Below are 26,978 nucleotides of genomic sequence, written 5' to 3'. Positions count from 1 at the left end.
GTGGCCAAAGGGGAGGAGGACAGGCCTGAAAATGAGGAGGAGAGTTATACAAAACAACTGGTTTTAAGCTTTGCCAGAGGGTTCATATTTTGCTGGAAAGATATTTTTTATGCCACCGTCACAGGATGATTCTCAAGTCTGTACAGACAAATGCAACAGTGACTCACAACTTCTAATTCACCAAGAACTAAGCTAGGGAGTAGCATCCCCGCCGGTACGAGGTCTGGCTTTGCTCAGAGGGCTGCTGCCATGCAGCTCTTCTCTGCAGAAGTGCTAATTGCTCTGAGACATCCCTGGTCCCCGGGTCACGCCCCTCTGCCGCGTCGGGTGGAAGTTTTTTGGGTGCAGGCCCAACCTGCGATATGTAAAATGGCACGTGGGGAGCCCAGCGGCCGAACAGAAAACTCTGGTTAAGGCTGACCTTCGGGGCTTTGTGGGCACCGGCTGACTAGTACAGCCTCCCTCCTTTTCTGGTACTGTACACCTTCCCCAAACATCTTCCTCGGCAAATCCTCTTACTTCGCCAGTCTGCTCTAAAATAAAGACTTTCTATAAAATTGTCTCCCTTTTGCTTTCACGTTGCGTTTCCTCAGCATTGTGTTATTTAGATGCGTACTGGAAAAAACCCTCTAGCTGTTCTGCACGCCGGCATCCAATTACTAATTCTGGTGGAGCTAGACATTTTTGTAAACACGGCTGGACTACGGATGTTGTGCCGTGTTCAGGCTCCTTTATGACCTCTGGCATGCCACTCACCCTATGGGCCTCGGCCTCATCGCATCAGGATTTTCAGACCTTCCTTTCTTACTTTTTATTTGAGGGGATTAGAGTTTTAAAAGACAAGGGGGAGAATACAAGTATTATTATTTTTATCCCTTGCCTGCCCCTCTGTTTTTCCTGCTTCCTCGCTTCCATGCAGCTGTTGAACATTTAAGAAAAACATGTCTCCTGCTGAGCAAGTTCCCTACAAATGTGAATTGAGCTTCAGGCAAGAGGAAATGTGAGTCCTGAGGTCATTCCTGAAATCAAGCCCTCGCCTGGCTGCACATAATTCTGCTGTTGTGTCTTCAAGGTGATTTAGAAAAAAAATGTATATATGTCCCACAAACAGCATAAAAAGAAATTAACGCTGGTGAGCATGAGATGATCATATGATCTTTCAAATCTCACTATGTTCTTCCCGGTATTTTCAGTCATGCTTTTTGAGTCTGCTGCCTAGACCCAAATGGGGCGTGGGCGACGTGCAGATTTCGGAGAGAAGGTGACCCGCCGGTGCCGATCGGAGCTAATACTGGGAGGCCCCCGTGCACTCCACGCCACTGGTCGGCGAAGACCAAACTTTTCTTCCCACTTAAAGACACTGGAGCTACACGCCCCTGTTCACCGGGGAGTAGTATTTCTGTCAGATATGAAAGCGGCTTCTAATCTGCTCTGACCTTGGTGAGAAATTCAAGTCCAAATGTAGTAACATAGAAGCTGACAGGTCAGCCTGAAGAATTTGAAGTGGGGGAGGCTTCCTTGCTTCTTTCTTGCTGTCTTTCTCTCCTCCTTTCACTCGAAATCTTATCAAGCATCACTCCAAGTGATCACTCTGGCCGGCGAAGTGACACCGGCTGCGTCATCGTCTCCGCTGCTGCGGTGGAGGCACAGAGAGCATTTACTGACCGGCCAGCCATGCGCTGCTACGGTCGTAAATGCTTAAAGAGAAGAGCATTTCACCTTTTCCTGTGTTAAAACTGCAAAAGTTGATCAGAATTTCACATCCATACCTGATGCTTTACAGAAAGGCCTCCCTCTCCACCCCAGAGGCTCTCTACGCTTTGTTTTCCAAGGCTAATAGGCAGACCCACAGGGAGGCTGTAGGTAGTTGTCACCACTGCTGAAGGTTTCCACTCGTCAGGTGTGTTAGTTGCCCTCTTCCACAACGACTAAGACAAAACCTGGACTATAGAAATGATCTATGCTTGCTCTACTTCTCGCCTCCTTCCCGCATCAGTAAATCTTTTCTATGTGCCTGGATGACAAAGGGGCTAAAAATGCTTTGAGCTCGAGTCCCAGGTCAGGAATTATTTAGAAGTCTGAAAGATGATGGTTATCTTTCTGGCTGTCTTTCTTCTGGTTATTTTTCTGGAAGTGAGCTTATTTTTGATCATGCTGACAGAAGGTTAAAATCTTCTGGTTAAAAGTTCGGGTGCTGCTTTGTACCTGTCAGTCAAGCGACCGGCCTAAAATTTCTATTGATTGCTCATGAAGAAAATTATAAATTATGAATGGCTAAGGCCTATTTATTGTTTGCGTTGCTGCAGAAAACAGGCACATTGAGTCACAGACAGACACACCCCCCCTTTATTCGGCATTATGTTGGACAGAACAAAAGCGCTTTCCTTCCATCGGAGAATTTACAATCTCGTTACAAAGCAGCGGAACCAGCAGATCTCGCGGCTTCCCCCGACTCAGCGACGGTGTGCACCAGTCCAGGAAAGGGAGGAGGCGTCCCCCACCCGGGACCACCCGATGGCTCTGCGTCCCCGAGCGCGGGGGGTCACCAGCGAAACCCAGCGGGCAGGGTGTCGGGGCCGAGGGGGGACCCTCAGAGGTGCGGCCGGACGCGTCTGCCATCGATACAGGCGGGCTGATGGAGGGATACAGGGAAATGAGGAAATAAAGTTGCTGAGTAATCAGTAATCATAGGTCAGCCACATCGCTGCCAAGCTGCTGTCCCGTTTTCTGTAGATGACATGTCAAAGGCGCGATTTAATGACGGTTTTGAAGGACGTTGCCCCCGGGCGTCAGGAGCAGCGTAAGGCAAAGCACAGAGGCTCCTGTTTGAAAATCTCGAAAGCAAATGGAGGAGGTGGGTAGCCGCGACCATCATCAATATGGAAAAACTGATTATAAATACATAGATGTATTTATAAATAAATAGATGAGGAAGGCAAAGACAAGTAAATCGTGCTTGATGAAGAGCCAGAGGGATGCTGCAAGGGGATGCTGCAAAGAGACAGGACAAGGTAACGGGCCAGGGAAATCATCCCTGCAGCATCACTCTGGGTGGGCACTAGCAGGGCAGGACGGTGCTTGCCGAGGCCAGAGGAAGAATGCGATGGTACCAAGACACGATCCTAGTGGTCTCTGTGTTTCCAAATTTAGAAATGTGTTTTCCTGCACTCTTTGCCGGTGGTGTGATCCAGAAAACATTTTGCTGTTTCCCACCTGCAGCTGTAGAGGTTTCCCAGATTGTTCGCCCCTGCTCGGGGAGTGCATCACGGGAGGAAGGATTACGTGGCCGGTGCAGCTTCCACACTGCAAGTGTCTGTCGGCTCGGCCAGGAGGCACAAAACTTGATGAGAAACTGGCGGGGGGGCAGATAGTCTGGGGGGGTAAGAGGGGTGCACAGAGCAGCGGCACATCCCACTTCCTATTTCTGGGATGGGGCTCCTGAGAGGGGACGTGTCCGTCCAGGTGGTGGGCAGAGCCCGGTGCCTGTCGGGACGGCGGCGGCGGTCTCCCCTCGGGGAGGTACAGCCTGCCTTCGGGGGGGAGATGGGGATACACAGGCTTGGCAGAGGCTGCTGGGGCGACTGGCAAAGGGCGGGCAGCTCCGGGCGGCAGGCGAGCTTGCAGGGGAGGGGGGTCCCTCAGCAGTGGAGGGAAGGTGTTTTCTCCACCTACTGATGTGCGAGTACAGGGCAGGCCCTGACAATAGGTGAGGAGGGACAAGAACTCGCTTGAACAAAGCCCTGAGCAACCTCATCTAAGGTTGAAGCTCGCCCTGTTTTGAGCAAGAGTTTGGGCTAGATGACCTCCAGAGGTCTCCTCCAACCTAAATTATTCTTTGAGTCCACTCTAGATTAAAATTTACTTTTCAGAGTGGTGTTTTAGCACCTGCTGCCTCTCAGCCCTGCCATTCTCGATAACATCAGAAGTGCCAAGGCACTTCTAAACAAGTCAGTGCTCTCATTTCCAAGCCACAGGGATTTCCTCCTGAAGACAAAAGAGCCTCACTCACCTGCTGCTGGGACCATGGGGTGACGGCATTACAGGGACCTCCTGTGCCTCTTTAGCTCTCTCCTCTGGGCATTCCTTCCTTGACGAGGAATTTCCTCAGAGCACCGCCTGAAAGGCTTTTTGGGCGAGATGCATTTATCTGTGCAGCAGATAAAACACTGCAGTGGAGGTCACATTCTTCCATCTTTGCCACTGTCACTAAGCTTGCCTGTAAGCTGGTGTCCACACTGGCCATCTACTGTCCTTGCACCTGCCCATCACGTTATTTATTCTCCTATTACACTGCATGACTACCAAACTGATAAGATGAAACTAAACTACAGCCTGGGTGTAGCTTTTCCCCCTTCTTAGCAGAGAAAGCAGGCCACTCGGCATTATAGGGGAACGATGAAATGGAGTCCTTTGAGCTTCTTCCTTCCCTGAAAAGTCATATAGCATACTTCTTTTTTTCTTCTTTACGAAGCCAAATTTTATTTATTTTTTTCCCCCAACGAAAAAAATTTCAGCCACTGTCTCTTTTAAGCTTGAACACCAAAACACCGCCTCCTGAAAACACCAATATTTTGATATGGACAGATCAGAGGCCGTCCAGCAACCAGAGCTCTTACAGGGCTGAGGCAGCATCACTGGGGCAGTGACCAGGCCATGCTGTGCATCTCTTCAGCCGAACTCCCAACGGGATGGACCTTTGCAGTGTCTTGCCCTGTCCCATGCCCCTGTGAAGAACTGCCCGTGGGCGGGTGACGACAGTTGGACGACCGAAGCTTAACGTATTTGTCCAACACCTTCTGGGAAGAGCAGGGTTAAGTGAGGAACTGGTGAGGGGGGAAACTATACTGCAGGCTGGGTCTGCCGCTCCTGAAAGGGCTCCGAGATGTCCACCAGTGGTCTCTGGGCTCTGCAGTGGCGTGCAGCTATGTGCCGGATGGCACACTTGCTATTCAAACGTGTGGCCTTTACCGAAACAACCGTCAAATTCAAGACTGAAAGTCAATTTCTGCTCCTAAGGTTATTTTTTAAATTGCACGGGTGTGTGTCTTTATCCATGAATAGGTCTTTTCTGATCCAGATCGCCTCTGCGATGTGAACGTACTAGACTTAGAGGTTCTGTTCGTTTTGTTTATCAGTGTGACTTTTCTGGCATATGTTATCTCCTGGCAAGTAAAGAAAGGGTTTTCTCCCAGCTAGATTTGCAAAATTTATTCCTTTCTCATTGCTTCTTCCTACGGCCTTATCAATGCTGCTTGCAAGCAAACTATTTTTACATGGCTATTTTTGTCATTTTCTTCCTTTTACACTCACCAGTATTTTGTTAGGCTGATACATATTGGCTCCTTAGGCATATGCATTTATTTCTAACAGTGTCCTGGGATTTCCTATCACAACTGAACAAAAGAGGAGGGGAAAAAAGCTGAAGATAGCTGGTAAATACAGCTGAGGTGAAGTCAGAGCACTATACTCTCTATCCAGATCTAAGGTATGTTCTCGAGAGCTTCCCATTTCAAGGACACTTATACGATATGTTTCCACTTAGCTTTTATGCCAAAAATATCCCAGTGCAGCTCCGCTGCTGATAAAAGCAGCAGGATCGTTCGTGTAAACAGGGCTCCAGGCAGCTGCCAGTGCTTCCAGTCACCGTCTTGCACAAACCCGTGAACAGCCGGCCCAGATCAGATACGGGGAGCCCCTGGCACGCGGCTGGGCAGGCGGCCCCGTGCCCCGTGGCAGATGCTGGGGACCAGCCCTGCCATCCCCACCTCGCCGCCGACTCCCCGGCCGCCCCGCTGCTCCTCAGGTGCAGCCAGAGCGGGCGGCAGCAGCAAAGCTCGTGGTCCCTTGCAGGGACCAACAAGGTCAAGGCTGCAAGGAGTGGAGGGGGAAAATCATGAATGGGGCAGAAGACAGCAGGAAAATAGTTCACCCACACAGACTGAGACACCTGGTTCACCTCTTCTTTACAAATGCATCAGCCCAGGTCACATCCATTATAAATGCTTTTGGAAAAGCAGCAATTTTTAAAAGCAAGTCAATTAAGCCCTGTCCACAGATTCTGCATTTTCAAACTTATTGTGAAAGTTAGCCAGATTTCAGGGACGCTTAAAGCAGTCATATGCTGCTGCAATGCTAAAAGATTGTCCTGCCATTTGGAAGGTCTGTGCTTGAGCCTCTTTGTAGGAGTTTCCTCAAAGATGTTTCACTGGAAATAGGTCTAGATAACATGCCGCTAGCGCTTTAATTATTATCTTTTTTGCTTCCTTGGCTTCATCCTCACAAGTGTACATGCATGCTTCTGTCAATAGCTTGAATATTCTTGCCCCAGCACCAACACCTGGGGACTTAGGAAGAGGATCATCCGAAGCATATGCGACTCCACTTCACTGGAAAGGCTGTCAAGAGAAACAGACCTCGCGCCTGAAAAACACTTCGATACAGCAAGAGGCAGTTGCAGCGTTCAGGGCAAAGGTCTGGACAAGAACTGCTCTAGCACACAGGCAGAAGATAGAGAAACACAGGCCGACACATGCCAGAGTCAGACCTGTCATTCACCGCGATTCCTTCTGCACAGGCCAGGTACGGAGCATCATGAAAGGCTAAAAGGGAACTGGCTGGCCTCTGGGCGAGAGGGGCGATGCTGGCTGTCTCTCGTAAAGTCCCTGTGCTATATTCACTCCGGGAAAGAAAACAAAAGCAAATAAATAAATAAATGCAGAAGGAAAGGAGGTGGAAGCTGTGCCCATACTAGGGATTCAACAGGGCTGGGACACGGGCCCACGGCTGCCCACACCACAAGTTTGCAGAGACGTGGTGGTTCGGAGGGGGGAGAAGTTAGGCGTGTACACACACGCCACGCCGCGCTGCTCGACCTTAAAACCAGAAAGCAGTCCCCAGCACACGTTATTCCGCCGTACGGAGGTAGCCAAAGAGTTCTGCCTTCAGAAAATGACCAGTGCATGGGCGGTGAGGGGACTCTCGCTCAGCTGCAGTGTTTGCAGCTGTGCTCCGAGACCGCCGGGCGCGAGCAGAAGGACTAAGGAGCAAGTTTATATGGGAGGAGGGAGGCTGTGGTCTAGCGCCTTGCAAAGAAAGCGTTTTGTGGGCAATGAGCAGTGAAAAGAGAAATGATACGGCACAGGCCTTGAATTATGTCACATATCCCTTCTTGAGAAACTCCCTGGCAAATCCCTGATCTCCCCTCCCACCGCACGCGCCGCTCCTGGCTGCTCTGCGTGCCGCTGAGCCCCACGGCTGGCCCTCCCCTTGCCAAAACACAGAAGGGCCCTGCGTCTGCGCCCAGCGTCCATGGCTGAAGGGGAGCCCAAGATGACCCTGCGGCAGCGGGGCTGGCCTCAGCGCCCAGCGGTGCCTGGGAAGGAGCAGCTGAAGGCAGGGGGAAAGGCAGATTCGCTGGGGAATGGAGGTGGTGCCAGCTCTTCCTCCACCTGAGACACAGACATCGACGGATGACAGTCAGGAAAAGCTGGGAAAGGGCTCCTGGCTCCCCTGTTGTGGGTGCTGGCTGATGGGTGATGCAGGAGCATTAGGTGGCTATGGGGAAGTTCTACGGAGACTCGGTCAGACACGACTGGAGGCTTAGACCTGTGGCTCTTCTCTCTGGAGCTGCCGGGGACCTCAAGTGCTCAGTGTCTCTGGCCTCAAAGGCTGCCTGGAGGCCAAGGCACATTAGATATTGCTCCTGCAGCAAGGACCAGAGCACTCTGCCCTTCAGCGTGCAGCTCCCCGGCAGCTCTGGCCTGGCAAAGCCTAGGGTTAACCACCACTTTTGGTGGGTTTTGTTTCCACCTCCCTCAGCCAGGTGACCACACAACTAATTTTCACTCCCTTCTTACTTTTGCGGCTCCCCTGTAAAACAAATGCCCCAGTACTAACTTCCCAGAGATGAGGAACAAATAATGAAATACTAAGAAAACTGTTGGGCAGGTAAGTGGCTTTAGGACAACATGCTCCTGATGTGACACACACACATATATAAGAAAAAAGGCTGAACTGAAAATGAGCAGAGAGGGAGAGATGTTGGTTCCACCTGTGTCATCCAGGACAGCAATTTTGTTCTGCTGAATGCCATCAGCTGTGGTAGGTTCTCGTATAGGGGACTTGCTGCAAGGGCTTTTTCGGTCATTGACTTGGTATGTCTTGATTTTTTTTTTAAGGGGAAAAACTGACCAGTGTGCAGAGATCCGGCAATTTGCAGAGTGAGTTTTTAATGGAATGCTTTTTTTCCCCCCCCGAATGAATGTGTTTTGATGGGTGAGGACTGGTTTAAATGTTCTAAAGGGAATTGTATTACAGTTCTATAGTATGTACTATGAACTCTTCAAATCATACCTGATTTTTAACCATGAACTCCACAGAGGATGGATAGATTTACGTGTCTAGAAAAAAAGATTTTATACTTTCGGTGAATAACAGCGAATGGATCCATTTGCTATCCATTTGGCACATTGTGGTTGGTTTATTTTAATATATATGCTATTCCCCTGCTGATACTTTTGGAAAGTACTGGGTAAGAGCATGCCTATGTAGACATTGACCCTGCTTTTGTGGCATGGGAAAAGCAGCTTAGTGTGTTCTGGGCTAGGAGAAAAAGTACCGTGTTCTTTGCTTCGTTTGCTTATGCCATGTAATCTGGCATGAATTAATAAAAGAGAACCTGTTCTGCGTGACAAAAAAAAAAGAAATTGTTCTTTTTTTCTCCAAAGTTGCCTAAGACACAGGACCCTACCTTTCTGCATCGGCTGAAATCTCGCCATCCTCGCCGCAGACAGGCCCAGCAAGGCCGAGGTCTGCCGGCCCAGGGCGCCGACGGCTCGGGGCCCCGGCAGAAGCCCCGGGGGGCGCAGGGCGGAGCGGGCGGGCGGGGGCGCAGCCCCTGGGCCGGAAACCCCGAGAGGCTGGCGGGCAGCGGCTCGTCCCGGCCCCGGCGAGGGCGGCGGGGGCTGAAACGCCGAGTCAGCGCCGCGGTGCCGCCGCGGAGGGTCGGGGGCCAGGCGGCGCCCCCGCCCCGGCAGTGCCCGGGAGGGGAGCGGCCCCGGGGCGGCGGGCAGGGCGCTGCCCGCCTTGGCCGCTCCTTATCAGCCCGGTTTGATGCTGCAAGGCGTGTCCGGGGCTCTGCTCATGTGATGGAGCAAGAGGCAGACGGGCGGGGGGACTAGGGGAGGAGGTGATTTTCCTCGCTGGCTCTCGCTCGCTTTTTTTTTTTCCCCTCCCCTCCTTTCGCTCCCTGAAGGAGTTTGCGGAGAGCCGGGCTCCTTCATTCCCGGCTACGTCGCCGCCCTCCCGCCAGCCCCCGCCCGCGGCTCGGCACGGCGGCGGGGCAGCGCCATGGGCGCCGGCAGCTCCGCCGAACCGCCCGCCCCGCAGGACGGGGCCGGGGCCCCCCGCACCCCCCCGGAGCCGCTGCTGGCCGAAGAAGCGGCGGAGCCCGCCAAGGTAAGGCGGGGAGCGGGGACACGGACACGCGCACACACACGCGGGGCGGCGGCTCCCGCCGCACCCACAGCCCAGGGAAACTTTCCCGCCGCGGCGGCGGGCACCTGCCGCGCCGGGCGCGGAGCCGGGGTGCGGCGGCGGCCGCGGTGGGGCCGGGACTGCGCCACGGCCAGCGCCGCAGTCATAAAACTCCCGGCGGCGGTGGGGCGGGGGGCGAGGGCGGCGGCGCCGCCGCTTTTGTGTGCGGCCGTGGCGGGGGCAGGGCCGCACCCACCCGCGGCGGGGTCTGCGCCAAAGAGTCTCCTGACTGCGGCCCTGCAGCCGGCCCGCAGCGGTACCCGGGGCTCCCGCCGCTCTCCGCAGCCCCCCCTCCCCATCCCGGCGCTCTGCCCTCCCCAGGACGCAGGTGGGAGGCGCGTCGGGGCGCGGCCAGCCCGTCGGTTTTGCAGTTCCTGCAGCTGGGCGCCGGCCTCGCTGTGTGTGTGTCCCCCCTCGCCCGCCCCCCAGGTCCCCAGCCTCAGGGTCACCTGAGCCGCAGCCCCCCGCCCCGCCGCGGGCGGGGAAGGGGGCGGCGGTGGCCGCGGCGTGGGCGGTAGCGATGGCTTTCGTGCTCCCCGGTGTCACACCGCATGGGGGGGGGGGAGTGACTCCCGAACTCGCAGCCAGTAGGGAGCAGGGCAGTTCGAGGTACGTGTTGGTTTTTAATAAAGACGTTGAAGAATTGAAAGAAATTCTTTTAAAACATGTCTGGTGTTTAAAAATAGATTATGAATGAACCCATTTATCCCTCCGGAATAGGCGCGTTTAGGGGATTCTGGGACTGAAAGGGAGGTTATGTGCATCTACGTGTTTACACAGCATCGCTTTGGGGTTAGGCGTTAGTTTGCTGGGAGAGAAATAACGCTACCCTATACCGACATCCCCTTCTTGAGGCTCTTCAGAGTCTGGGTCCTCAGAGCGGGGTTACTCAGGAGTTTCTGTAGCTGGTGTGTGGGTGTGTTAGAGCTTGAGAACTGGTTATGACTGTGCTGCTTTGACCTTGTGGTTCAGATTTAACTTTCAAGTTGAATTTCCCATAGTTCCTGGCTGCTGCTAGACCTCCTTGTGCGTGTTTTGACAGATTTGAAAACCACATTGAGAATGAACTTTAAATTAACTGAGATTTATTTTCTTCTCTTTTTAACCAAATAAGCGTTGGGGATTGGTGTTGGTTAACAAAATATTTAGCAGTTGCATTGAGCAGTTTTACAATTTCGATGCTGAAATTTAGACACCAAGGAATTTACAGAGGGCAAGCATTTGGCTACTGTGATTGTTTAAAAATGAAGATAAGAGTGTCTTTCCAGAAGGGACATAACATTCATAGCCATATTTATCCAGTTATGGGAACTAAAACCCTCCATAAAGAAAGATAATACTGTTGAGGCTGTTCTCAAATACAGATTGTTAGTAATACTGTGTTTTATGTCTTCCACTCTTTAGGAAAAATGTTTTCTAATAGATTTGATCTTGTTATTTAAGTAGAACTGTTTAAAGAACAGTTGCATTACTACTGTTCTTCTAAAACAGATATTTTTACCTTCTATTACATTAAATGAAAAGAAAAACAAGTTTTAATGAAGTTTCATCATACTTTTTTTTTTGTATCTCATTTACTCTGTTCTTACTACAGCAAGGTAATTTCATGCAGATTTGTGACACAATTTTTCATCGTTATTCCTTTCAGCCCTTTGAATTTGAAAATTACCAGATCCTGTAATGCCCCTGGAGAAATCTGTCAAAGAGCTAATTTGTTTGCAGAAGATACAATGAGGACATTTTGAAGGATGGTTATCTTTTTTGCACTTTCCAAATCAAAATGCTTATCACAACCCCCTCTTCTAGAAGAAAAACTTTGAAAACTGACTTTAATGGAATCCAACTTGAGTGAGCCTTGGCAAGTCAATCACAAATAAATTGTTGAGGCAACTAGTCTAATATAGGTTATAAAATCCCACCGCAGTTGTGCTTTGTTTTTACTGAAATACATGAAAATATTTCATGGAGTATCTTTCATGACATAGTTTTATCGTATTATGTACAAGATGAAAACCTCTTCGCCTTGTCTTCTAGAAAGGGCCAGATCTATAGTCTTTAAGCTATTCTCTTATTCTCTGGCCAGACACCAGCTTTTGAGGTGCCCTAATTACTGGAAGGGGGAGTGAACGGTTCTGTGTTTCTCACCTCTGCAGCCCAGGAGGTGGCAGAGACCCTGTAAAGCACTTGATCTACAGTGCAAGAGAGATTTAGGAGCCTTTGGGTGTTGACTCACAAGCGCCGCAGGTTAAATGTGGGCTCGAGGCGTTGGGACCTCAGTCGTTCACCCCAGCCTTTCACAAGTTGCTGCTGAATTACAGGTAAAGCAGCTCCAGAGTTTCCAGCCCAGTGCGTTACTGGGACTTGAAACTGGTGGGTTTTGTTACTGTAGCAGACGAGGCTTAAACTCCGGCCGCGGTGGAGCTGCTCCTGACCTTGCGCAGCCACCGCGCTGCCGGAAGGCCCCTCCGCAGACCCCGGCGGTACTAATCCGTTCGCATGCCTGAACCGAGTTCGTCGGGTTTGTGAATCAACACCTGAAGTCCGGCTGAGATCGAGGGACAGGGCGTGGTCCAACAGGAAGATGATCTGATGGAGGTACCTCCTTGCTGTTTGAGCAGCCATACTCCTTCCCCCTCCTCGTCTTCCTCCCCAGTCCCTCTTCCCTGTCTTGCCCCAGATGATGCAGCCCCACCTCGCACCATGTCTGGTCCTCACCTTGCCTAAGCCAGTTAAAGTCACTGACACTTCAGGAAACAACAAACTTGTTTTTTTTGTTTTTTTGCTGGGCCAGTTCCCGTTTGACTCCTGCGACACCCAGGTGAGGCCCGGAGCCAGGACGAGGCACGCATCTGCAGCAGGGCAGGAGCGGAAATGAAAAAAAACTTTTCCCTGCCGGTGGCAGTGAGCTGGTAGGCCCTGTCTGCTTGCGAAAGCTCCCCATCAGGCTGCCCGAGTAGCACAAGAGGACCGAAGCTTGGCCTGAGAAGGATTTCACAGATTTCAAAAATAATAGCGCTAGAAGCAGGAACAAGATTGTTAGTCTTGCGGAGGAGAGCAGGCGAACCTCGGGTGTCCCAGCCTGACAAAAGCTTTGAGGGGTCTAATGGCCTGGGTGCTGTGCTCCTGCCTCCTCCCCGGGGCACCTGCAGCTTCCCCTCAGCTGCTTCTGGCACTGGGCGAGCTCGTCCCAGGAGCCAACCCCGTAAGAAGCTGTTCAGCTGCTGTGGCAAGGTCACTCTCTGCTGATTCAGCAAGACGTGTCGGCTCCTGGGATTCGGACAGCGGAAGCGGTAGGTGCAGGGGAGCAGGCGGGACCTTGTGACCGGGACTGGGCAGGGAGCTGGGCGACGCCTCTGCTGGTGGCAGCACATGGCCGGGTTGGTTCAGGCGTCTCCATCTTGTGAGCTCCCTCTCTCTTCACAGCGGTGACTATGACTTCCCATCCGGATGCTGAGCGTCGGAGGGAGACTGGGAAAAGATGCCGGCGCGCTGCCCCCGGCAGCGGTGCCCTCAGGTCCCGCGGGGCGGAAGGCAGCTATGAGCCACGTGGGCGACGCAAGGAGAGCTGCGTCATCCTACCATCCTTCAGCATCTCCGCTGAAGCAGCTGAGATCCTCCCCACCCCCCCACCCCGCTTTTTTTGTACGGAGGAGCCAAAGGTACTGCTTTTAATACAGGTTTCTTTCTGCGGCCCTGCTGAGGGCGCAGAGCTGTGTTGGAGCAGCTACCTGAAATGGTGTAGGGGATAACACTTACAGGGAGAATCCGGAAAAATGCTGGCATGCTAATAAGCTATTCTTGCAGCAAAATCCAAGTTTGGCAGAGAGAATCTTTTGCAGCAATGGATGGCTTTAAAATGTCACGTCGTGAATTCCTGGCTTGCTCGCAGGCAAGGGCCCCTGCTCAAGAGCAGCAAATCATTCAAATGGTGTTTTCGGGATAGTTCCCATTGCTGAGTAGTAACTTGATTACACTACCTGCGTTGTAATGGGAGCAAGTGTCTGCTAGACAGTAAATATTTGGAACTGTCTCTTCTAAAGAGGTTACCAGCTGAGATGTCAGAGTGTCTTATTGTCTGAGCGCCTGACAAATAACAGCTGGGACAGACTTACATCTGCTGTTTAAACAACTGCGCTCTGGTGAGGGAGCTGAGTCAGCCTGAAAACACCACATTGGTGGTGGTAAAAGTAAGCTTGATCAAGTACCACACGGAAGTCACTAGCCTGCGTCTCTAAGAGCCCCAGTTAAAGTTTGAGGCATCTGGTCTGAACGATGAGGCTGCAAGGTTCTCCCGGTTGAACAGGGTCTGATTCCCCTTAAAGTACTCCGTTCCGACTGGGAAGGAAGGGACTGATGTAGTTTGGTGGTAAGGCCTGCAGGTCGGCCTGTGCCTGTGGGGTGGCTGGGGAGAAAGCATACAAATGCTTAATTGAAAAAATGCACAATGGAAATTGGTGTCATGGATCCACCGAAAGCGTGAAATACCCCCTAATCATATAGGAGATAAGAGAGGTGGTAGAGAGAGTGTCCGGCGCTTTGAAAGCCAAGGCAATTAGCTTGTGTTTGATGTGACGGAGGCTAAAGAGATGCAAAGAAGAGTGTTGGGTCTTTGAAAGTCTTTCTGGTTGGAAAGGCAAGCTGTGGTTGTAGTTACTGAAATGCCAGTAACTTGCTTTTCTGCTCAGTCCTTGTTCCAGCTGATCCTTAGCATCTGGATGAGTTGTACCTGTGTGGGCGTGTGGGGTTAAGGTGGTGTCCTAGGACTGCTGTGCAGGAAGAGCTGAAAGATGTGAGACCTGGGAAGGAGCTCGGGTTGGATCGGGCTTAGGGTGCGGACCAGAATGACGGGTTGGGAGTAATGCTTCTTTCACAGGTTGCAAAAAGCGATCACAGAGATGATTTGGGAGCAAAACCCGTCGGTTTTGGTTTAGTCCTGTGGATTTTGAGAGTAGTCCATAAGAAGGTGTCACAACGAAGTCAGGCTGATCTGAGGGAATAAAAAGTAAGGAGAAGGCTCTTGACTTTGCAAGAGATGTTACCCAGAAATAAGGTACTGAAGTTAAGTATGCCGTTATGTGCCCTACAGAGTAAGGGCCTTATGTTTTCTCCACCAGGAATTTGCAATGTCCCACGAGCTGCTAATGCAGAACAAGACGGACTGCTGTGAACAAAGAGTTGGAATGACCTAAATTCAGTTGTGGGGTTTTTTTCCCAAATATTGGTGTTTTGAAGATCTTCTTAATGAATCACCGTGTGTTAAGAGCAGCCCCCCTGAGCAGACCAACAGTGCTGCAAGCTTTCCCGAAGGTTCAAAATCAAACTTCAGGAAAAATATTAGAGACCATGATGTTAGTTTGCTCAGTTGTTCAGACAGCTGGATCTGGCTATTTTAGTAATCTAACGTAGAATCAGTGTAGCAGGATTAACAGAATGAGGCAAAATTAACTGTGGTGCGTTTGGGCCTGGTGTGAGGAATCCCTGGAATGATTTGGAGCTGGTACAAGGAATGTTGGGAATGGTGGTGATTGCTGGTGGGGGAAGAAGCTGGGTGCTGCTAGTCCCTCCAGAACAGAGCGTGAACGGAGTGTGCGCTAACGTACAGCGAGAGACCGGGGGTCTGCTGTTCATCTGTGTCTCATGTAATTCTTTGCATTCGTTTTCTTTATACGCTTTTAATTTTGTGTGCGCACGTAGTGGGCTCCAGCAGTTGGACCTAACGCTATCTGCACAACGGAGCAGAAGCTGCTGGTGGCCGGAGTGATGTGGGCAGCAAGCCCGGCGTGTTTCAGTCTCCTTAGCTGCCTGTCCACCCCTTGCGTCCACCTTTGTGGGGGATATGAGGGGAATCTTTTAAAAATACGTGCGTGATGTGTAGTAGTGGCGTGACAGAAACTGAAGTGTTGCTTCGCTGGTGGCCCTTTGTTTTGGGAGCGCAGAAGCTGGATAACCAGTTCCCTTCGGTTTCTCCTGCATTTATGAGGCAACACATTCATAAATTAATTAATAGGTGAAGGAGGGTGATGAGTGTGTGCTGCAGAGACCTGATAAATGTTGATAAACCTGCCAACCGTAATGTCTCATTACCTGTAGATAAATACACAGAGCTGAATAACGAGATTCCTAATACCGTTAATTTTGTCTTTAAGGTTTTCGCCCATCTCTCTAAACTTGGACTTTATATTTGCCTAAGCTTTACGACTGTTCTCGATGGAATTAAGAACACAGGTCGCTAAATTAGACATAATTGGACTAAACTGCGGTTTAGATCCCTTCAGAGAAATGAAGCAGTTAATGTGAGTGAAAGTTGAAATTAGTTTCTTTTGAGGACTAATGCAGTGGGACAGACTGCACTGACCCTCATAACGAGCCTGAGCAACTTCTCTCAGAACAGCAAACTTGGTGCTTTTTTTTTTTTAAAAAACTAATGATGCTGTTATGTCTCCCTTCACATTACAGCCCCCCCCAAGATACATATTTTCCTTCTCATTTGCACGTATTTTAATTCGTGAAAAATACTTTTGTTTTATTACTTTTGATTATTTAATTATTTAAAGTGAAACACTTGATTTGAAAATCTAAATTTGCCCTCCTGTGGCCAAGAATCACATCAAACTCTTTCCCAAGAGGCTGGGGCAAAAAGCTCCCTGGGCCCTGGCAGGGTAGGGTTATACTGCAGGTCTGGTCGAATTTGAAAATACTGAGGTTTTTCATGTATTTACGTTTTTACTCAGTTGTGACTGATGGATCCTGCTTTCAAAACTGAATTTATGTACAAGAGTGAACAAAGATTATAATTATACTAGTTGGTAGTAAAAACTTATAGTCTTACATTTAGTCACATTTTTTCCTTCCAGTAAGAAGAACAGAATTAAATGCATCACAGCATTTTGCAGGTGCAAAGGGTTATCTGCTAGATCCAGTGACTTCTGAATTTTGGTCATAAACCTTCAGGATGAGGTATAGTCACTGTTTTCCTGAGTGCATCACGACTGTAGAATAAATTCAGAGCTGGGGGAGATATTGGGTGTTACCATAGTTAATATTTTGTCATAACACTCAGGGCTCAATTTAAAAAGGAGACAAGCTGTACTTCATTGGGGTACCCGATCGCTTTGTACCCTGGATCCTTGCAGAGCCCTCAGGTCCATATTAAGCACTTGGGCAAATGGCAGACTTTATGCTTTAAAATGGTTTGCTGACTGGGGGAGGTTGGGAAGGAAAAGCAAGGAAATTTTTGAATACAGTGAGGAGTGCTAAGATACTTAGTGCTGTTGCCCTTCTTGCGACTTCAAAGAATTTTTGGTGCCAATTCTGAGGGTATCGTCTTGAAGTATCCATCCATGGATTTATCTTCAGATAAATCTTCGAGCCAGTAAAGTTAAGGTTGTTCTTGCGTTTGCAGGAGTAGCAGTTGTCTTACAAGAACGAATGAGTAAAACTTATTATTAAAAAAAGTAACAAAATTGTCCCTTTAATAAATTTGTATGGAAGAATCTCAAAGCTCTTTAAAGAAGTAGGTTGTTATTTTCTGCGCCCTTCATCAGTTACTACCGTTCGGTGGATGCTGTGTGCAGCTGCAGAAGAGCTTCCCAGAGCTTACGTGCCTTTGTTCGGTGGTGCGGCGTTTTTATTCCTCCTGGGTTCCTGCGTTTTAGATTTACGAGAAGGATGATGTGAGAAGCGGGAATGTAATCCGAGTGTTGAGCCGTTCCCTATTTCTTCTACTTAATATCTGGTCTCAGCATGTGAAAACTCTGGAGCCAAATTATTCCATCTGCGGCGTTGGCAGTCGAGCAGAATGGGGTCCTTTCTCGCGAGGTGGATTATGTGGCTGTGAAAGGCAGCTTTGAGGAGCGCGGCAACGCCAGGTGGAAACAATTTGGCTTAATTAAGGGCTTCTGAACCGAAAATCGGGAGCCCGGGCGCACGCATCGCCGCCTGTGGGAGCGGGGGTCCGGCGCTCCGCTCGCGTCCCGCCCGGCACGGGAGGAGGGGTTGGAGGATGGGACGAAAGCTGTTTGCCCGGCACTTGGTGGGTTGATTTGAAATTCCGTTGCAGCGGGCTAACTGCTAATAAAAATAGAGAAACGGCTCTCCCCACTCGGAAGCTTGGTTTAGTGCGTTTTGGAAGAGAATCGCCAGGAATGCGGCATCTTGCTGAGCCTGGTTTGGCGCTTCAAGCGTTGGGATGTTGTGTTGCACTGAAAGATGGGAAGTATCTGTGGTTCCTTCGCTTAATTAACAGGGCTTCGGTGGCCGTAATTTGGGAGTACAGCTGAGTAATAAGCCAATGATATGTAATTAAGGTTTGCTGTTCTACCAGAGGAGCTTGAAGCCCGTGCTTCAGGAATAGAGATTTAAGATGTGGTTAATTAGTTGAAATGGCTTCTGTTGGAAGGTAATACAATCAGTTGGAAAGCTAGTTAATTAAACAAATAATTAAAGGGTAAGGAAGTGTTTTTTAATGACCACAACACGTTTCATACTTTCAGAAGCATATTTTTATTTTAAATGTATCTTCCTTGTTATATGGCAAGCCAATACAAATTCTGAAAATAATTAAAATGTATCAAACATGGAAGCTGAAAAGCATTTTTTTTTAATACATATTAGCAAATCTAGAAAAAATATTCAAATATTATAGTGCAGGGTTCCAAAGAATTGCAAAGCTTTTTCCTCCCCTGTAAGAATAATCTCTGCCTAATAACTGAGGCCCAAAGATTCTAGTTTTAATCACAGTTTTGCTGAATTTCCTCATGGGTTTTTTATACATATATATATATGTGTATATATCTATATTCTGCTTTGTGTCCTGAATAGTTCAGTTTCTTTGTAGGTGTATTATTTATGATGATAAGATAAGCACATCAGCAGAGGAGTGGTACCAAAGGCTGTAATGTAGACAGGATTCCTGCATAGAGCAATTGTGCCAGAACTTTTGAAGAATGAAAAATATCTTTTCATCAGCTAGATTCACCTTATCCTGGAGTTTTCTTTCATGCTAGAAATCAATTTCTACACAGTTATAGGCCACTGTCTGTAAGACTTACCTCTTCCACGTATTTCATGTGGGAGAACAGTAAAATAAATAGTAGCAGATTATGTCTTGTTTGGTTGGGTTTTTTTCTCACAGAAGTACTGTGACTTATTAAAGTTAATAATTTTGAAAAGGAACAATACTACACAGAATTGTTTATTTCCCAAAGTGCTTGTGTGTATATATGCAAAATGAGAATGAAAGAACGATATTCTGTTGGAGGGGGGAAACCCCTGGCCTAATACTGATGTCCCTTTTTTTTTTTTTTTTTAAATTTTTTTCTTCTCTCTTGCTCCTTCCCTACCATCCTTCTTCAACCGATACTTGGCCTTGTAGGTTTTAGATGCAAGTTTACCAGTACCTGACGTTAATGAAGACGATTTGGAGCGTGATGCCCCACCACAGGAGCCACAGCAGCCCAGAGCTGTTACGACACCTCAGGAGCTGGATGGGCAGCAGGCAGAGGTGGCTTCCCCCCTCCAAGAACCACACGGAGAGCAAGCAGAGGCCTCTGGAGAAAATGGTAAGTAAAAACCTGTGTTCAATGGATAGACTGTAGAGGTCTGGATGCTAAATGGAGCGAGAAGTTGAAACGGGGCTCAACTAGCCATCTCCTAGTGAACAGGTCACTTGAGTGATGCCTTGGTTGCTCAGGTGCTTCTTCTAGGGCATTGTTTTGCTGGGACATGTTTTCCCTATAGCAGAGTTTAGATAGCAAATGGGTTGTGGATTGAAGCTGTCCTGTTAGGGGGATGCTGCTCTCGTCCCTCAGTGCACGCTGCGGTGCCTCGGCTTGCCTGCTGCCAATCTCTGCACCATTCACCTGAAGGAACAGCTCAATTTCCACGTCTTGTGTTAGAGGTTTCTGCTGCGTAGGCTTGTCTCTTCCTTTATAGGGTAGAAATCTCTTTATGTTCATTCATTAGCGATACTAATGTTAATATTTAGAACTCACAAGAAGGGACAGGCTGCTGATCCGTTGGCTCTACCTTGATTAAAGTTTCCCTGCTTTCAATCAGATTTGCATTTTGACCACAAAACCTTTCCCACCGGAGGCACCCCTGTCTGCCCGGTCCTGGGAATCTCTGGCCTTGCCGCACGCTCAGAAATGTGCTGCTCTTTCTCCTGTGCCAACCAGCAGCCCACCTCTCCTGCCCTCCTCGCCTCTCGCCGCTGCCCCTTCCCTCCGCTCCCGTCCCCAGCCACCCGGTGAGAGATCCGCTTCAGCCACCCCGCGGCACGGGGACCTTTTTGGCAGGGGTGGCAAGAGGGAGGGGTAGTTGTCGGTCAGAGCAGGCAACTAATGCCGGTGTGAGAGAGCAGGGGAGGGATGGGGAAAAGGTAGGATGGAGCACGTTTTTCGGCCTCAGCTTAAGGCAGCTTTGTAGCCCTTCGCGTGCTTTGGGTTTCGAAGTCTAGTAAAGGCAGTTCCTTGCCATGCCTTCAGATTAATTGCCAAACACCGTTGTCCCAAAAGAAGGCTGCCATATTTTATGCTGGGCTTTTGTGCTTGCTTTCTAATCCTACTGGTGGAGGCTTTTGACATAGTAGAAATCAGATGCAACATGTTTTATGTTTCATGATAAACACTGCTTCTCTTTAAACTTTTACTCTTAAGTGGATAGGGATGGAGAGAGGATACTCATTAAACAGAGTCATGAAGGAAGAGAAAATACCCAGTGATTTGAAGTAGTGTCAGAAGATTCCATGTTGGTATTCAGCTTCTGGATCAAGTAACAGAGGAGGCCTTTAAAGGGGCATGAATTTCAAGTTAATAGTCAAAGATTATAATTCTTGTTGAATAATTCTGGGTTTTAGCTTCAGTTGTACAGAAATTGTGTTCCCAAGATGTGTAATGAAGGGGTGAGAAGCTCTTTGTGAATGCAGATGGTTACATGTGACCAAATGAATGACATGTTGTAGACACAAATAGCATTAGGAATTTGCGAGTAGACTGCCTGAAGAGTCTTCACTTTCTTTGATAATAATTTCTCATGTGGTTGTGTGATGTTGCTGTTTTAATCAGGATTTATTTTACTGTTATTAGTGGAACCAAGCCTACGCAGTAGCATAATTTAGGTGAAAGGGAAACCAATTCTACAAGTTTGCTCTCAAAGGAAAAAATGCCTTTATGCAGGCAATGCAGCATGTATTTTCTTGTAACAATACCTGAAAATGACACCACCCATAGAGACAAATAAAAGCTGTCTGGTCAAGGATTGAAGAGATAGTTCTTCAAGTAAAGTCTGTGTTCACATGTCCATAACTGTTTATATCCACCCCTCCGGACCTCACAGAGTTTGGTCCACATGTCTTTAGGCAGATGAATAAAGGTGGGGAAAAGGTCTCTTTTAAATGCTCCATGCAGAGAAATCTCTCCATGTAGAGAAACAAATCATTTTAGGTCTACGCTGCTTCATGTTCCCCATGCATTCTTTATTTCATCTTGTTTGCAAAATCTATAAGATCAGAAATAAAGTATCATGACACTGAGCACTGTGGCAACATAGGTCATCGCTCACAGTAAAGGAATGTTTGATTGAAGTTTTTTGGGGGTTGGTTGATTTTTTTGTTGTTGGCATCATTATTTCAATCTCACATTTGGAAGACCGTTTGAGAGATGATCGAGACTCAAAGTTGGACGATCAAGACTCAAAGTTGCCACTACTAGACTAAACTAACAGGGAAGTGTGTTGATGCTGGCAGTTGGAGCCATGGACAGAGGCTATGTATGGCTGGCCCAAGTATCTGTGTATCATCAGAACCTTGGAGATAGCCAACACAATCCATAGGAGTATTGTTACGATAATAAGAGGTCACCTATATCGGACACTGGTCCTTTACATTTTGTTTTATCATATTGCATCCCTTTTTACTAGCAGTAAGAGCTGGTGCAGCACTGTATTACTATACTACAAGTACCCAGAGTCATACCTTTCCAAAACCCTTGACGGCAGAAGTTGAGACAATTTATAACGTAATTAGGTTGTAGAAAATTCCAAGTCAAAAAAACCCAAACAAAACAGCAGCAGCAAAATACCCACCCCCTAAGTGACTGTTAACAGGCAAAGGAGAAGATGTTTCAGTATGGAGAAACAAGTGTGTTTCACATGTGTGTTGTTTTTGAGGGGTAAGCTGCTCGAGGCTTTAACTAGCATCTGTCGGGGTTTGGTGCGGGTGCTTTGGCAAGCTGCGTCAGAAAGCGCATTACAGAAGCGGGAGCTGACGTGGTCAGTTGTTGAGAAAGTGGCTGTTTCTTGCTGCGGAGCCGGCACCCCCTCTCTCCGGGAGGGGGGGAAAAAAGAATAAAAAACACTTGAAGTGGGACTTTCAACACGGATACGTTGCGGCGTGATGGGTTTGCCTGCCGGCAGTGCGGGGATGGGGGGGGGGGGGGGGGGGAGAGCCCGGGCGGGGCACCGCCCCCGTCGGGGCGGGGCCTTGTCGGACACCGCCCCCGGGGCGGGGCGGCTGCCTCTCCCCTCGGGCGGGCCCGCCGGCGGCCCGGCATCCCACGCCACGCGGGGCGAAGGAACCTGAGGCCGCGAAGGAGGCAGTCTCATGCTCAGTGTAGCCGAAGACACGCGTGGGACGGCAGCGATGAGGGGTGCGGCAGGGTGGCGTTGCTAACGCGTGAGCGCGCTCGCTTACCTTCTCTCCGCGGGGGGCGGTGGCGGTGGCGGTGCCGGTGCCGTGGGTGCGCCTGCCGCTCTGGAAAGCGCCGTTTTCCTTACGCTGGAGCTCCTGGCGGTGCGGTAGGCGTTCAGAGCTCTGGCTTAAGTATTTTGTCGCGGCGCGAACCGTGTCCAGGTGAAGGTTGCCGAAACTGTAAAACTCCTGCTCCCCTCGGTCGGGCGTTTGGTGCGCTGCTCGCGAGAGCAGGCTTTCGGAAATTTGAAGGTGCGGGCAAGGTTTTTCTTCTGCAGTACCAGAATATGACGTAGTGTCTGAAACTGCGGAGCAGAGAGAAAAGGCAGTGACCGTGTTGATGATGCTGTTTGATGTTAATCAAGAAATAACGCAGCAGAGTATTTTAAGAGCTAAACTTGGTGAGGTTGCAGGAAACGGAGAAGCGGGCATCGCTTGTAAGTCGTAGAAATACGTGCACGGGAGAAGTGAAGCTCTTACTCCAGAGCTGTTTCAGTTTTAATGGAGCAAATTGCAGAGGAAGTTATCGGGGTGGCGGGGGTGCTGACCCCCCTGGCAGCGGGGTCCCAGCCTGTGGTACCGAAGCCCCGACGCTGTGTGCCCTGAGCTTGGTACGTCTTATTGTAGGGAAGTGGTGCGTGAGCTGTGAGAGCTAACACCGTAAACTTAATAGGGCTTTCTGGAAAGATAATAGTATTTGGAGGAGCAAAGAATTAAAAGGGGAAAAAAAAAAACCAAAGCAAACGTTATCTTGCAGTGCTGATTTTGCACAAACTTGCGTCTTTCTCTGGGAAACAAAGTGGCACTATGAAATTTAAAAGAAAACAACAACCAGAAAAAACCCCAAAACACCAAAGTCAAAAACAAACCCCACTTTTTTTTTTCCCCTAAAGATAACTAATTTGCATCAGAATTTCTCTGATTGATGATGTATGTTGTTAGCAATCTAGGAAATCTTTTTTATTTAATTGTATTAATAATTATTTACTTGCTTATATTTTATTTACTAGAGCTAGTGAATGAATTCAACAAATAATGGGGGCTTATTCATGCAAAATACTACAGCTTTACAATACATATTGACAACAAAGCCTGTAGAATTCTGGCTCTGTTTGGAGCTGACCCTGGGGAGGACTGTACGTGATTCGAATCAGTTAGTAGGGGAGGGGAGATCCTACCGCTGTTTACAATAGGGTTTTCATTAGACTCGCTGTTTAATGAGCTTATCACATGCCGAGTCTTTTTCCTCAAGGGTTCTCTATGTTTTTTATTTCCTTTTATTGTTAATAATTAAAGGTTAAACTGTTTTTCAAAAGCAATCTCTTTATAGGGTGTCACAGTTTGATCGTTTGAGGTTTTCCTTATTTAATAATTTTGTGGAAACCTGGATTTTCACTGCAGCACAACTGCTACTATAGTTCATTTTGCAAGAGCTGCATCTAGCTGTTAGTGCAAGTCACCATTTCTTTGAAGGGACAGGATACCTCTCCTTACCGGTATGCGGGAGTGCCTTAACCTATTGTGTGTCTAATTCGTGCAGATGCAGCTACCCCTCCTTTGTGGTGAGTTTGTCTATGATGCTCATGTTACTCTGTATGCAGTCGTTTTGATAAAGAAAATTTCCAATCTATTTTTCATTGTTCATTTTCATTAACCATTAGGGGTTCTCAAAAATGCCCCAATGTTTACTGACCTGTATTGCTTATTCTGTCCTGTTCCTAGCAGAGCAAATTTTTTTTTTTTTTTTCCCCTCAAATACCCAGGAGCCAGTGTTGCATCTGTTTTATGCTTGGTGAATACATTTTATTTTACAAAGTGGAACCAAGTCACTGAACATGAGACATGGACAGCATGGCTAACCATGAAATTTCATAAATATTTGTAGCATGCTGGTCTGGTTCCTGAGCAGAACAGCTGGACTGGTTTGAGAGCAGTTTGTTACTGTGAGTTCATTGGATGAAGAATCTTTAACTGTCGTAATTGTATATCCAAGACATGCCTAATGACCCTTCTGGTTTAAAAACAAACAAGCAAAACAGTTTTAGAAGAACTTTACTGTTTGGTGGTGGTTTTTTGGCTTTTTTTTTTTTTTTTAGTGCTGCTTATTGAAACACTTATTGAAATGAAAAAAGAAATATCTTAAAATATTGAATGAATGAAATATATAACTTGCACTGCTGGGATTTGAAAAGTTGATCTCTAGGTTGAAGCAGACAAGTACAGCTAAAGCAAAATCTTCTAAAAATAAAGGTTTGTAAGGAATGTTATAGCATCACAGCGGAAATGATTGTGCTTTCTTTTGAGTTACTTTCATACAAGGTTATGTACGATGTCCTTTTCTGGGAACGTTGCTTTTGCTTTCTTAAAGAGTTCTAAGCCGTGAAAAATTACAACTATTTTGCAACTTTTTCTTTTTTTCCGTTTTTAAAAACGGACACAGAAGTATGTGAGATTTTAAAACTTAACTCTTCAGTTGCCACCCAAGTACCAGAGAACTGAAGACTGAACTTTAGTGATACTTGCTTCTAAAGCTTTGAAAGAGCAACATGGTTAGAAAGCTCGTGAATTGTGTGTATGCACTGTGAAATTTAATATACAAAAATCTCTGTAAATCCTCCCTCATTATTTAATTATTCTGAAAAAAACTCCCTCCCCACAATTAAACGTGGCCAGTCAGTCCTTAGAAATAATTGAGTGAATAGAAGAGGGAAGGAAGTAGTATGTGCTTTCCATGAAAGAACCGTTTGCACACTGAAGTGGAAACAAGTATCATGAGTAGTAGGGAAAGGGCGGAAGAATTTGTGAAACACATTGTCAAGAAGCGGCAGTGTCACAGACTTTAAACCTTATAGTTAAAAAAATTGTTAGAAGGGTAACACCTGGACATATTTCTGTGTTAGTTACTGCAGAGTGGGTGGTGTGTTTGTTTGATTTATTAAACCCAACCTTCTGAAACTTGTGGTTAAAAGAAGCAGAATTTGTGGTATTATGTCCAGTTCTTACACTCTGCAATGAAGACCCAAAAGCACAGCTTGCTTTTTTTACTTGCTAAGTATCCAATTTCACTGATAATTCCAAATAGCTACTTTATTCTAAATCAATCTGTTCAGGGCAGGTTTTTCATAGGTACTGTAATTTCAAACTGTGTTTTGTTTCTTAATTATTGCTTCTCCATCCTTATCATTTTTTACACTTCCTTGACTTTGTCTTCAGATGTTTTCTAATAATAATTAGAATCATTGTGCAGTTAAGGGAAATCTGCATTTAACAAATAAAAGCTTGGTATATCATGGACACTGTGTTCAAATTACGCTTTTTTTAATTGCCTTCTCCTGTTTCAGTGTCATGTGAGTTTCAGAGCAGTAGGTGTTTTTTTACAAGTTGTATTCATAGCAAATCTAGATAAACAGAGGCAAGGGATAGTAAAATACCCCTTCTGCCTTACAGCTTCGGCATTCGTTAATGCTCATGCAAACCTATCAAGAGTGTCGTGTATGTGACCAAAAGCACGATTTGGCCCTAAATACTTAAACATTGGATAAATGAGCAGCACAAAGTCCTCTGGAGCCTTTCGGTGTCCAGTGGAGTTAGCGAGGCGGGCGCTGGGGGTGTGTGACATCCATCTGAGAGACTGAGAATGCAGGGAATTCATGGAAAAAATCCAGCGCAGGGCTGCAAATCCTTAGGGGGAAAAGTCAACCAGCTCCAGATGTTGCCATGGTTGACTGCGAGCACATGAAGTGCTGTGGATTTAACTCTTGCAGTCAGAGTGCTGGTTTCTGTGGTTTTTTTGGTGTGTGTTTTTTAACCCTCTGGCAACTACCAGGGGAGAAACACATTTTCACTTCTAGAGACAGATGAGATGGTGGGAGCACTTAAGTTGCACTGCCAACAGTGTCTATCAGCCTACCGAGAGAGAAGTGTTAGTTATTAATTTCATTTTTAATGGATGGGACAGGAATCCAGTCATTATAAAAATATTAATTTTCCAACATCTGATCAGTATACTTCGGATAAAACAGCAATGAATTCTTACCGTGGACCAAGCTACCTATGAAACACTTGATTCCCTAACACCATCAGTCTCATATGTTTCTTTCAGATTAAAACAAAACACTTGCAGTTACTAAAACACAGGCAACACCTTGATTCAATTAAAAATGTTTGAAAGCTTAACTGGTACATAAGCAGTTAAAATAGAATTTCAGCATTAGTTCTTAGCCACAGTGGATTTAAATAGCAAAGTGGATCAATTTTGTGATACCACTTTTGATTTTTATCGCTGCCTCTGGATATATTTTTATTGTATTGCTTTCCTCGACTAGCACATAGCTGGTGAAGAGCAGCCCTGCTCAGGACAGACCTAAAGAAATTGTGTTCATAGCAGTGTTTTACTAGGTTCCTACCTCCACCCCCCCGGTAGGTATTTTGATGAGGCTCTCCCGTGTTTCTTAAAGATGCTTTCAATTTCTATGAATTAATTCAGAAAGTGCTGCTTGTCTTGCCAAAATACCTGTGGTAGTGACATGCTACGGTACTCTGAAGAACAATACCTTGTGTAAATAATTTCCAAAGCTTTCAAAGTGGAGTTACTCAAGGTTTGCTTTGCATTCAGAAGTGCACTAACAATGTTTGGGCACCAAGAATGTCATTAATAAAAATGTCATTAAAGAATCCAGCTGCTAAATATAAAGTTCAGCATGTACAGTTGACTTCTTGGGTCTTCTGGTTCCTTTGTGCCCCACTGGATATAAAAATG

At 47.5% G+C, this 26,978-nt stretch overlaps 1 protein-coding gene across 1 annotated transcript in view; it reads left to right on the top strand.

Moving 5' to 3' along the window:
- Nucleotides 1-8,879: 8,879 nt before the first annotated feature.
- The window catches only part of AKAP12 (A-kinase anchoring protein 12), a 28,423-nt gene continuing 10,324 nt past the window's right edge, over nucleotides 8,880-26,978 (top strand). The window contains exons 1-2 of the mRNA XM_081998462.1: nucleotides 8,880-9,456; nucleotides 18,908-19,094. Coding sequence (XP_081854588.1) covers nucleotides 9,349-9,456; nucleotides 18,908-19,094 — 295 coding nt within the window. The 5' untranslated portion in view covers nucleotides 8,880-9,348. The remainder of the gene's footprint in view (nucleotides 9,457-18,907; nucleotides 19,095-26,978) is intronic.

Source organism: Phaethon aethereus, assembly GCF_964289735.1.
Source record: "Phaethon aethereus genome assembly, chromosome: 3".
NCBI classification, from domain to species: Eukaryota; Metazoa; Chordata; class Aves; order Phaethontiformes; family Phaethontidae; genus Phaethon; species Phaethon aethereus.
The sequence above is the reverse complement of the archived record's forward strand: the minus strand, read 5'-3'. Positions and strand labels throughout refer to the sequence as shown.